Here is an 11,580-nt window from a genome sequence, read left to right on the forward strand (position 1 = left end):
CCCACAGCGTGAGAGGATCTGCACCAGAACACAGAGGCAACCACCTCTACATATAATTCTTACCTAAAATTCAGAGACACGTTTTGAGTTGACACCAGCTGCAAAGTTCAGCCATAGTGTGAGGCAAAAGAATGGCAGCCAGGCATGGTGGCGCACGCCTTTAATCCCAGCAGTCGGGAGGCAGAGGCAGGCGGATCGCTGTGAGTTCGAGGCCAGCCTGGTCTACAAAGTGAGTCCAGGATAGCCAAGGCTACACAGAGAAATCCTGTCTTGAGAAAAAAAAAAAAAAAAAAAAAAAGAATGGCAGCTCTTGCCTTGGAGAAGAAGAGCCTTCCCTGGACACTTTCCTAAACGTAGAATGAGTTGAGTCTGAGCAAGGACTCTCAGCACAGATTGGACAGTGCATCCAAATACACTGTCACCATCAGCTTGACACACCATATTAAACAGATATAGAACGAATGTCACCGCAGGAAGAGAGGGGGACCTGGAGAGTAGGGAGTGGGACGGGTGGGAAATCAGGGATAAGGTGGCGGGTCTGGTCCGAAGCTGCTTTGGTTTAGCCCATATGGCAGCCTTTATCATTCACTCTTCAAATCGGGGTCCTTTGCTGGAGCAACAGCTCAGAGGTGAAGAGCACTGGCTGCTCTTCCAGAAGACCTGGGTTTGATCCTTAGCACCCACATGGCAGCTGACAACTGCATTTAGCCCTAGTCCCAGGGGGATCTAACGCCCTCATCTGGCCTCCAATGGTACTGCATGCCATCTGTGCAATGCACAGACATACATGTACGCAAAACACCCATACATAGAAGAATAAATAAAATCTCAAATCAGTGCCCTTTGCCAGCACTCTGTTCCTCCCTGCATGATTTCCGTGCACTAAAGTTTAGTTTTATATTCCCTCATCTCTCATTGTTCCCAAATAATCCAAAACAGACAAAACAATCGAAAATCAGTCCAGTTTAAATATTTACTGAGCAACTATCCACTGCCCCCATGCAGATCACAGGAAATAAGGTGGAAACATGGGGCTTCCGCTACATTCCGCTGCCTTCATGGAAACCCCAGCCTTACAAATAAATATGGTTTCCTCTGAAACCGTGACAATAATTAAATAGGGTTGTAATAAATATGCACCTTGTGGGTTAGTCACAGCATCCAAAATTGCCTTCCATCACTGTCATTTGCTAAAGATGAAGTCTGAAGAGAAGCCTGAGCCAACAACTGGGTCCGTGGCCATGAGCCTGAAGTGCCCCAGGGCTGCATGGGCACGAACTACGTCTTAAAACGGCACGGTGAACAAACGAGGGAGTCAGGTATCCTGCTTGACAGTCAGCGCTGGTAGAATTTCTGCATCCAGGCCAGGAGAATATCCACTTCCTCAAAGGCTTTCACCACCGCTGCTTCTGTGTCCAGCTGCAGCAGATGGAGAGTTGGGGGTCAGCTATGTTACCTATGACAATAGTTTCCTCGCAGCCTGCCTTGCCTGAAGTAGACCTGACTCCAGATTAGCCGAATCCCCTGCTAGATGGCTCCACCCATCACTTGCACCCCATCTATGTGCACTTGTTTCCAGGGTGAGGACAAAGAGGCCACTGAGTAAAGGTAAAGGGCTGGCCAAGAGCACAGCACCTGGAACGTAAGAGCCACAGGATGCATCCTGGGGAAGATGGGGTGGACGCACTGAGTGGATAAGAAACAAGTCCAAGTTTGCATTCCTCCACGTTATTTGTAGACTGACATGTCTGCTTCTCCATATGGTGATCCAAATCAAAGATTTTTTTTTTTTCTTTGAGGGTGAGGGCAGTGGGGTTGCAATTTGCATTTCCTTTGGTATGTTAATTTAAAGTGATGTCATATATTTCTCTATATCTTTTACTCAGAAACGAGACCACTTGTACATTGTAGAAACTAAGCAGATGTGTTTGAGGGAGAGCTGCCCACCTTCTTTCTCAATCCTGACACCAGGGACCTATAAAACTTTCTTGTAAAGAACACCTTCAGTTGTGAAATCGACTTGTAAGGAAATGCAATAGCATTTCCACTTGAAAACTAACAGGAAAAAAAACCTGACATTGGCTTATGCAAAACAGATGCTTGTTTTTGCACACATACCTATCTTTCTCCTAGATCAGGTAGGTCTGGTAGAAGCATAAAGGAGGCGCCTACAATTAGTGCTGCGTCAGATGTCTGGGGTAGTCCCCTGTGACTCTTCAAGCTAGCCTGATTCCGTTGGGTACGCAGGCTACCCGCTCCTGGCCTTACCTGTTTGAATGCTCTTTGGAACACCAAAAAGCGCCGATGTGCACTCTCACTAATGGAAAGCATGTCACTGTTTTTCTGCATGTAAGAAAAAAATTATTCACCAAATTAGAGTGGAAGCTAACGCCTCCCCCAACCTCCTGCGCCCCCTGCTCGTCCTGATGACACAGAGCAGGGTTCCCAAATCCTCTGAGGACTGAGCTGAGTCCTACACTCTCAAGGAAGCCAGAGCCAGGTCAGATTCCCAGCATACCGCAAGGCTGTATCTTTTCTCTACAGGTAAATGTCTCTACAGGTAGAAATGTCACCCCCATTTTATAGATGACAAAACTGAAGCCCAAAGGGAGAGGTTGAACACCTTGTAAGGATCTCTTTTCTGATCAGGGCAGGTAGAGACCTGAACCCATAGCCTTTTCCCGTGACACTCAGGACTCTTTGTTGGGAGTGGAATCCAGGACTGGATAAATGCAGGAGCATAGTCTCAAGCACACCATTCCCCAGGCTCCAGCCGCGATCTACTCACACGAGGCTGCAGTTTGGACATGAGGACAACGAAGTTGTTGGACAGAGTGGAAAATGGCTTCAAGGTCTTGCGTTTGCCTATTTTGCTGTGGTACTTTTTGAAAACGGTGTTCAGGTAGAACCTCAGCAGACTGTGGACAAGGTGACAGCTCTCAGCACCCTAGGGGAGGAGCAAATCATTGAGGGCCTCTGACAATCCTGGCCCCCAAAAGGAAAACCCATGTACTACCCAAGGCGCCTCGGAAATGATGGTGGCACTAGATAGTTCTGAAGGGATGGTAGGGAGTCTTCTGGGGCAGCTGGTGATTCGCAGCAGGAGCTCAGACCCCAGGAAGAAGTTACCCACCCAAGGAAACGCAGCCATCTCAGGTACTAGCCTGGCTCCCCGCCCAGACAGCAGTCCATGTTGTCTAGTAGGGAAGATTTATAGTACATGCAGCTGCATTGACACGATGGGTCTTGACAAGCGTTTGAACTTGGGCTTTGTGGCTGTGAGTTAGAGGGAACTTGGCCAGAAGGAGTAAGAAACCTGATGCCCTAGAACGCAGCAAGTGCTATCTGGCTCTTTCTGCTCCTGAAACTTAGCGCCTCTCAAGGATCAGTCTATTCATGCTCACAGGCTGTCTAGACAGATGGGAAGAAGATAGTCACAGGTGAGAGGAAAGGATGGGAGTGGAAGGCCAGCTCACTTCAGTGGGTGCTCAGTGCATTTCCAGAAGAAAAAGAAAGATGCCTGGCAAGTGTCTGGCTTAGTGGAAAATGTTATTTATAGACTTCAATTTCCACCCCAGACAGAGGCTAGCCTGCCTCATGTCCAGCCCTGCCCTGGGTAGAGTCACCTCAGAGCAGAAGGGAAGGACTCCCATCGGTCCCCCTTGGCAATCTATCCCCTTTTCCCACTGATTACCGAGACATTCTGCAGAACCTGTGGCTTCAACAGCCGGACGCTTGTGACGTCATCCCGAGTTTGCTTTGGGAACAGAAAGAAAAGATGTCTCCAGGTTAGGGAATCTTCACAGGAGCCAGTCTGGCTGATATACTATCCCCAACTCCAAAATCTATCCTGTCAGCGAAACTTCAGAGGCTGGAGGGACCAGAGGAGGACTCAGGAAGTGACATCACGAGCTGGATCCTGGGAAAGGAATCCAGGTCTGGCCTACAGGAAACCACTAAGCTTACTCACCCCATAGGGCACATGGACCCCCAGGGCTTCTTAGAGCCGGACCACAGACTTGAGAAGGGACATTTGCTTCCTTTGGTCAAATAAAACAGGAGGAAATAAGCTGCCTCTTGCTCTTGGGGGACTCTCCCAAGCCCTGCCTCTCCTCCTGCCCCTCGAACTAAGAGCCAGAGCCCACCCAGGATGAGCACACGGGAGCTCCTTTCCTCCATGTTAGGCTCTACTTTCTTTACTGGAGGCTGGCCACAGAGGACTGAGCCTCAGTTTCCTCAAATATAACAGGGGGCATTTTGAGCCTCCTGACCCATCAGGGTTCTTCTGTTTGAAACTGATTAGGCAAGCTAGAAAGGGAACCACAATCCTGAACAAGTGCCCTCCCCCATAGGAGAGGGGAAGCGGGGAGCACCATGAAAGGGGCCAGGTTAAGCCTCTACTCACCATAGTGTTCTTCACAGTCCAGAAGGCCTCCCACAGTTCTGGGAGAACCACCCCCTCCACACGGCAAGGTCCAAATCGGAACTCTTGAGCCTGGATCTCTGGTACTTGGTTCCAGACAAGGAGGATGAGGCTCAGGCAGGGGAGAATCTGTAGTCCTGAACTCATCTGGGTCAAAGAAAGGGGCCGGTGCTCCTGCTGAGGAAAGAGAGGCTTCACCCTGAAGTCAACCTTTGACCTGGAACTTCACACCCTCAAATAATGCTCTCAAGGTTGCTACAGGTCCCCTTTAAGAGCACACAGCTGGAGGAACACTGTGGTTTGAATGGCTCCAACCAAAACTCACATTTAAATTCCCTCCCTCCTGTAAGGTGTGTAGAGCCTATCTCTACATACCTTTAAGAGGGAATTAGGTTTCCAGATCTCTGCCCTCTTGAGAAAACCCACGAATGTGCAGATTACTGGCTGGTGGCATAGCCTTAGAGCAGGTGTTTTGTGAAAGCAAGCCAGTTCAGTTCTGCTTTGTCCACTCTTTGTCACATGCTACCATGTCTAGGACAATGCAGACTGTGCTTTGGGACTACCAACCGAAAGGACCGAACCAAATGTCACCCGCTAATACTTGCTGGCCTTCAGAACTGTGAGACAAACATCTTTTCCTTATAAGCTACTCAGCGTCTGATGTCCCGTTGAAACAACAAAAAAGTCGCAAGACAAGCGAGATGCGGACAAGAACACCGCAAACCGTGCCGGGTGCGCTGGAACAGAGCAAGGATCTTTCCGCTTCCCATTGCCCAGCTGTGGCTGGTGCTAACCCCTTTGTCCTCCCCTGCCATAGTCATCTGCCTCCACATACCTGCATCTTCTTCCTTCCCTATCACATGTCTCCTGGCCACCAATAGAAATGAGACCAAGAGGGGGGAAGAAAAGTTCATCTGGGAGCACCTCACGAGAGTCTCAACTCAGGAGGAGAAAGAGCTCACTTCCACCTTTAGTTTTTAGGATTTGCCTTTGAGTCACCTGGCCAACCTAAGCCGGTCTATTTCTCCTTCTAGAAGGCAAGCAGCCCTCATGCCTCAACGCAAGGTAGCCCAGGGTTATCCATGGCCCCATAGGGAGAGTAGGGAGAGACACACAAGGCAAGTCTGGGTCACGTACTCAAGTCTGCCACCTCAGTTGGCAGACTCACTCCTAATTCTAAGAATGGATCTTTCCAGTAAGTGAAACCAGAAAGAGGGGTTGGAGTTCCAGGTGAGTCATTTTCAAAAGCCTTCTCTGAAGTGCCAACTGGGAATGACTGCCTGACAGGCAGAAGGAGTCAGCTCCATGCCTGACCCCATGACTACCACAGAGAACTGTTTTCCACACCCCCGCCGCTCTGCTCTCTCTCTCCTCTGCACTTCCCCCTGCCCCATTTCCTCTACAACCATATAAGAACATTCTTATTCACATACCCTCCTCACACCTAAAGAAACTGTCTTCTGACCGAAGAAGGGCGGGGAGGGAGGCCCGCTGGGAGGGGGGCTGGGAGGGGGAGGGGATCTGGGGGGAGGGGAACTTGGGGGGAGGGGAGCTCAGAGGGGGGAGGGGGGCTAGGAGGGAGAGGAGGGGCAGTTGACAGAGAAACTGGCTTTGCAAAGAGTGTTAACACCTGGGATTAAGGACAGGTGCCCAAGGGCAGAATTCATTGTTAAAAAATCTTCCCCTTCCCTTCTTTCAGATGCTATAGGCTTTGCAGCTTCTCTTGAAGTTCATCCCTGGACTTTTTTTATCCCCTGGCCTTCCTCCCATCCAACCCCACTGCTTCTTGGTGTTAAGCTGGAGTTGGCATAAGCAACTTCTCACGCAGCTTTTCCCCTATATAAACATTCAAAGGGTTGATGTGTGCCAATCTGCCCTTAACCCCCTATTCCCAATCCAGGCAGCAGCTTAGTGCTTCTAAGTAGAGGGTATAGGAAGGCCCGCCACCCACCTAGGGTCCTGAAGTGATGCTGGAGGCTGCTGTTTGAAGGTGGTTGGTAGTTTATGTGGCAGGAAGAGTTGGGCAAGCTCCCTCAGCATTCACTGATAGAAGAAGGTATTCTTGTAGGTAGAAAGCTCCTGTCTTCGCTGTGGAGGTGATTTCACATGTGCAGGTAGGCAAGCAAGGCTTGGAGAACTGTATATAAGGGGTCTGGCAGGGAGGGGCAGAGGAGGAGAGGAATGGAGAGGAAGGGAAATTGGTCATGCTTCCTTACAGAATTACTTCACCGCCTAGTCACCCTTCGCTCTTAGACAATGGGGGAAGTGCAAGCATCAGCCCTCAGGTGAGGTGAGACCTAGAACTGATTTTCCCAGCTTCTGAGAACTACAATTCCTACAGCTACAAAATTTGATTTTGACAGTATCAAAACACCACACCTAATGGTACATGCCTGTCATCCCAGTACTTGAGAGGTGGAGGCAGGGGGAACAGAGGTTCAAGGGCATTCCTGGCTACACAGTGAGTTCAAGACCTGAATTACAAGAGCTCCTGTCTAAAAAAAAAAAGAAAAAAGAAAAAAATATCTGGTCTGCTTTTCCTAGAGAAAAGGTGTAAAGAACAATACGGAAGTACTTTGTAGATTATCTACACATGTAAACATGCTCTTACTGTACAAAGTGTACCAGTCTGTTATACGGTATACTGTCAAGATCATTCAATAATTATGTTCTACTTCCGATGAGGCAGTAGCCCAGAAATGAAGGCTAACCCATAAATACCTTCTTTTAATCCTCAGGGCCAGGAGTTTCCTGACTTGCAGCCACCTATAGTCTGGAGTTACAATCACCCCAATATATCTCTTCTTAAGCACTAGGAAAAATACTGTGTGCATGGACAGGCCCACAGAAGGAGGGCTACATGATGGAAGCACTGGTGCAGACAAGCAACCTAACCATATCTCCAGTTAGCAAGGTCATTAGGCATGCGCCAAAGCCATGCATGTCCAAAGACACACCAAATGTTTGCCTTGGAAACACACAAGCAACAAGAGAACACACAGCCAGGCCAGTCACAGGGTGCTAGTGGGAATGAACACTGCCCAAGAGGGGTGCAGGCTGAGATGCCCGGTGGAGGGGGTTGGGGGGGAGCTTGATTTAACACTTGTTTTATTTGCCCATGTCCTAGAGGAGCACAGTTTGGGAAACAGTGGATTCTGCAGTCAAAGGTTAGCAGTCTGGAGGCTGAGGCCAGATCCAACAGGTCACTGTTCAACTACAAAGAGCTTATGTCTTAAAAGTAGCTTTACTTTAAAAATAATAACAATAAGTGGCAAGAAAAATCATAAGACAGGGCTGGAGAGATGGCTCAGTGGTTAAGAGCACTGACTGCTCTTCCAGAGGTTATGAGTTCAATTCCCAGCAACCGCATGGTGGCTCACAACCATCTATAATGTGATCTGATGCCCTTTTCAGCACTGTATGCATAATAATAAATAAATATATTTTTAAAAAAAATCATAAGACAAATAATTTGTGATAGTTGGAGGGGGGAGAAAGGTATGTGAAATTCTGATTTCGAATTTGTGTCAGTAGGACACAGCCACCCCTTGTTGGGCTGTTTTGGAATGGTAGCAGAGGTTACACAGCAGCAATTGAGCCCAGAGGGCCCACAAAGCCTACAGCGTGCACTCTGTGGCACTGTGCTGAAAGTTTGCCGCACTGTGTTAAGAATCGCCCTCCTGCTCCATCTAAGCATCTCCTTAGGAAATGGGGAGCAGAGTAACACAAGAAACAGGATAACATTGCCCAGCTCAGAGGAGAAGTGGGGACAGGACAAGTCACAGACTGTTGGCCCAGCTGGGGATGTGACCCTGCTGCAACAGCCCCACCCTTCTCCTCATGGCACACAGGCCATCCTGCTTTGTGTCTTATCCTTGGTCAGCAGCCTGCGCTCCTATTGCTGTTCCCCGCTCTAGTCCTCTTATCTCTGGAGATACTGAGTGTCATACTCCTTTTTCCCTCCTTCAGGATACCAGTCTTCCTCCTCTCAAAATAATTCAATAATTTTTCCCTGATTGTGATTTAAAAAAAAAAAAATACACATACCTGAGAAGCTAAAACTAGGCCATAATTTACTTTCCATGTATCCCTTAACCTGGAAGAAGCCAGGTTAAGAAGTGAAGCAATAGACAAAGGGAAGGTGGGAGCAACAGCCAGGGCAGGAAGCTGAGAAACAAGGGCCTGCTGCAGCTCTCACCATCTACTAATGGATGGGGGGCTGTGGGGAGATGAACCAGGCTGGTCCTGGGCAGAAGGCTGGACTACTGGCAGAAGGCTCCAGGGTACAGGCATGGCTCTGTCTAAGAAAGGAAGCATGTAATTCTGAGAGTGCAAGTCTCAGGTGAGCCGGTCATCATACTGTTTCCTGAGAAGGAAGGCAAGAAGAGAAAACAGAGACTCTGGTCCAGACCCCTTGATTCTGACTATAGCCTCCAGCAGCAGCAGCAGACCCGGCTTCCTCATGTGAGCTGTTGAAGTGTTTCCTCAGCCTTGTCCTCATCTTCATACCAGAGTCCCCAGTGGGCCATGGGGACAGGGTGGAGCACAGTCTTGACCAAGAGGGTGGTCCATGAGCAAGCACCAACACCTGTTGGTTGAGCTGCACAGTGCCAAGACTTTCCTGAAGTTACCATGTCAGAACACTCATTTTAAGGTGGTTTTCACTACGTTTTGAGAAGTGACTACATCAAGCATCTGAAGGGTGTGTCCCTGTGTCTTCCGTATAGAAACCATTTAGGACCAAGGGGTCCAAGTTGAGGGAGAAAGAACTAAACCAGAGTTCTTGGCGGGTGATTTTGTCACCAGGGCTCTGGGCAATGTTTGGGAAAATTTTTGGCTGTCCTTGTGCTGCTGAGGTGTGGTGGAATGGGTGGGTTGGGAGAGCTGCTCACCTCCTACAGGACACAGGTTCTGCCTGCCCTGCCCCCCAGGGAGAATGTCACCCAAAACACCATTAGTGCTATCCTGTATAGCTCTCCAGAGGCCTTAGATAGTAAGTCACCTCTCATTTCATGCCCCCTCTGAGTTCCTCTAAAGCCACAAAGGAGGAGAAAACAACTCCTCTCTGCTTCAGGAGGCAATAAAAGCCCACTAAACCTTAACTGACCCCTTTCCAGTGAGTGAAAAAAACAAACAAAACATGCCCTTCAAGAGGGAAGTAATGATCACATTAATTAGAATTTCTTGAAAGGCAGAAGATAGGAGAAAGTTATGTCGTCATTTTTCTTCCAATGAATTGAGCTTAGTCATTATTTTAAGTTGGATGTTAATCTCCCCACTGATGGGAAATAGATGTGGCACTCATGGGCATCCTGTGAGTCCTTTGCTCTGTCTTGGCTGAACCATGGCAAGAGGGCAAGTCTTGAATTTTTATTCAATCTCCCCTCTCTTCTCTCTTATCCTCCCCTCCCTTCCCTTTACCCTCTGTTCCTTTCCCCTCCCCTCCCCTCTCCTCTCCTCCTGTTCCCCTCCCCTCCCATTCCCTTGCTTTTTGGCCCCTTCCCTCTCCCCCCTCCCCTCTCCTCACCTCTCCTTTTCTCTCTTTCTAAACAGAGTTTCGCTAAGTTTCCACACTGGTCTTAAACTCTTTTTTTTTTTTTAAGGTTTGTTTTTTTTTTTTTTAACTTATTTATTTATTCGCTTTACATCCTGGTCATAGCCCCATCTCGCCTCACCTCCCAGTCCTACCCTCCCTCTCCCCCCTTCCCCTTTCCCCTTTTCCTCCGAAGAGGGGAGTCCCACTTCCAATCCACCCCAGCTCATCAAGTCGCACCAGGACTGAGCATTCTCCCTCCCTGTGGCCTGGCAAGGCAGTCCCTCCAGGGGGAAGTGATCAAAAAGCTTGGCCTTAAACTCTTAATGTTTCTGCCGCCTGGGGTTCCCAAATGCTAGAACTGCTACTGTAGCAGTCATGTAAAGTGTTCAGAAAAGGCAAAGCAGAGCCAGAGAACAGACTAGTTGCCCAGGACTGGAGGGTGGGGTGGAATGGGTGTGGGGAAGGAATGCTAAAGAGTACACTGTTTATGCCGGGGATAACCAAAATGGGAATAACCAAAATGGTCTCAACTTGCAGCGTGGCAAAGGTTGCAAGACTCTAAACACATTTTAAAGCAATGAAATCCTGTGCTATAACAGGTGAGGGAAGTCACCTCCAAGATTGCTTTTTCTAAAGAATAAGAATAGGGAGGGAAGGAGAGAAGGAGGGAGGGAGAGAGGGAGGGGAAAGAAAGAGAAGCTTCAGTGGAAATGAGATATATTTCCTTCTAATCACTAAGGTCAGTCAAAAAGTGCCACCTTTTTTTTTTACCTTGTGTTCCATCCATTCTCCCCTCCTACAAGTTACTCTTTAGACTCTCGGGGAGCAATGCCTCCCCTTCTCTTTGCTCCTATAGACAACAACCGCTCATCTTTGTATCATCAATGTCATCCCTCCAGGCCCTGAGTTTTATCCACCTCAGAATTCCCTTCTGGTTATGTAACAGGAGTTTGGTCAGCACTGGTGGGTCAGGGGATGTCATACGACTGGTGTGATCATCCCTTCTCTTCTCTGGCATAAAAAAAAATTTTTTTTTTAACATTAAAGAACCTTTTGAAATCCCTGACATGACAGTTGTCTCTTTTGATGATACTGAGAGAGATAGGCCTTGGGATGGAGGCTGCTTTTGTGGAACCAACCAGGTCATTAGAGAACTGAAGTTCAGCCCTCTAGCCTGTGCATGAACCTCTGGGGAGAGAGAGCGCCTGACAGTTGAGTTTCTCACTCAGGGCCCATGCCCGGTACCTCGGAGCTAGGCACACGTCCTAGCAGGCAGATAGACAGGGAGAGAAGCCCTAACTAGGTCGTAAAAGTGGTAATCTTCCAAGGTAGCTGGCTTCTTCTTCACTCTCCTGACCTTAGACAAAACCCTGGCAGCTTAAAACAAAGACCTTGTAGGGTTTTCCTTCTACCAATGGTCCCTTGCTGATGGACTAACTCAGCAAGCTCACAGCAGTTGGGAACCAATCAGCTATCCTGCCTTTCTTCGAATTGACCAATCCTAAATTAGGGGAGGAACTCTTCCAAGACGTTAAAACCCCCAGGCCTGAGAAAAGGCTGTGTTATTTTTTATTTCCCCAGTCCGGGTCTGCTTTGAGGAGGGTCTTTTCCTCTGTGTGTC

General features: G+C 48.5%; 1 protein-coding gene across 1 annotated transcript; it reads right to left on the minus strand.

Annotated features, from left to right (window-relative positions):
* Nucleotides 1-1,262: 1,262 nt before the first annotated feature.
* Nucleotides 1,263-4,596, minus strand: Il24 (interleukin 24). The gene is made up of 5 exons (XM_051148228.1): nt 4,406-4,596; nt 3,695-3,757; nt 2,789-2,947; nt 2,269-2,343; nt 1,263-1,419 (listed from the first exon to the last, which is right to left on the minus strand). The coding sequence occupies exons 1-5, from the start codon at nt 4,568-4,570 to the stop codon at nt 1,336-1,338; spliced, it is 546 nt and encodes a 181-aa protein (XP_051004185.1). The 5' UTR covers nt 4,571-4,596; the 3' UTR covers nt 1,263-1,335.
* Nucleotides 4,597-11,580: the final 6,984 nt, after the last annotated feature.

This window comes from Acomys russatus, chromosome 6 (assembly GCF_903995435.1).
Source record: "Acomys russatus chromosome 6, mAcoRus1.1, whole genome shotgun sequence".
Lineage (NCBI taxonomy): Eukaryota > Metazoa > Chordata > Mammalia > Rodentia > Muridae > Acomys > Acomys russatus.

Excerpts from the sequence above, each read along its gene's own strand:
- Il24 (XM_051148228.1), bottom strand. The coding sequence starts at position 4,570 with ATGAGTTCAGGACTACAGATTCTCCCCTGCCTGAGCCTCATCCTCCTT. Across the intron at positions 2,344-2,788 it reads TGTCCAAACTGCAGCCTCGT|AAAAACAGTGACATGCTTTC; the intron begins GTGAGTAGATCG and ends TCTTACATGCAG. Across the intron at positions 1,420-2,268 it reads TCCAAAGAGCATTCAAACAG|CTGGACACAGAAGCAGCGGT; the intron begins GTAAGGCCAGGA and ends CATCTGCTGCAG.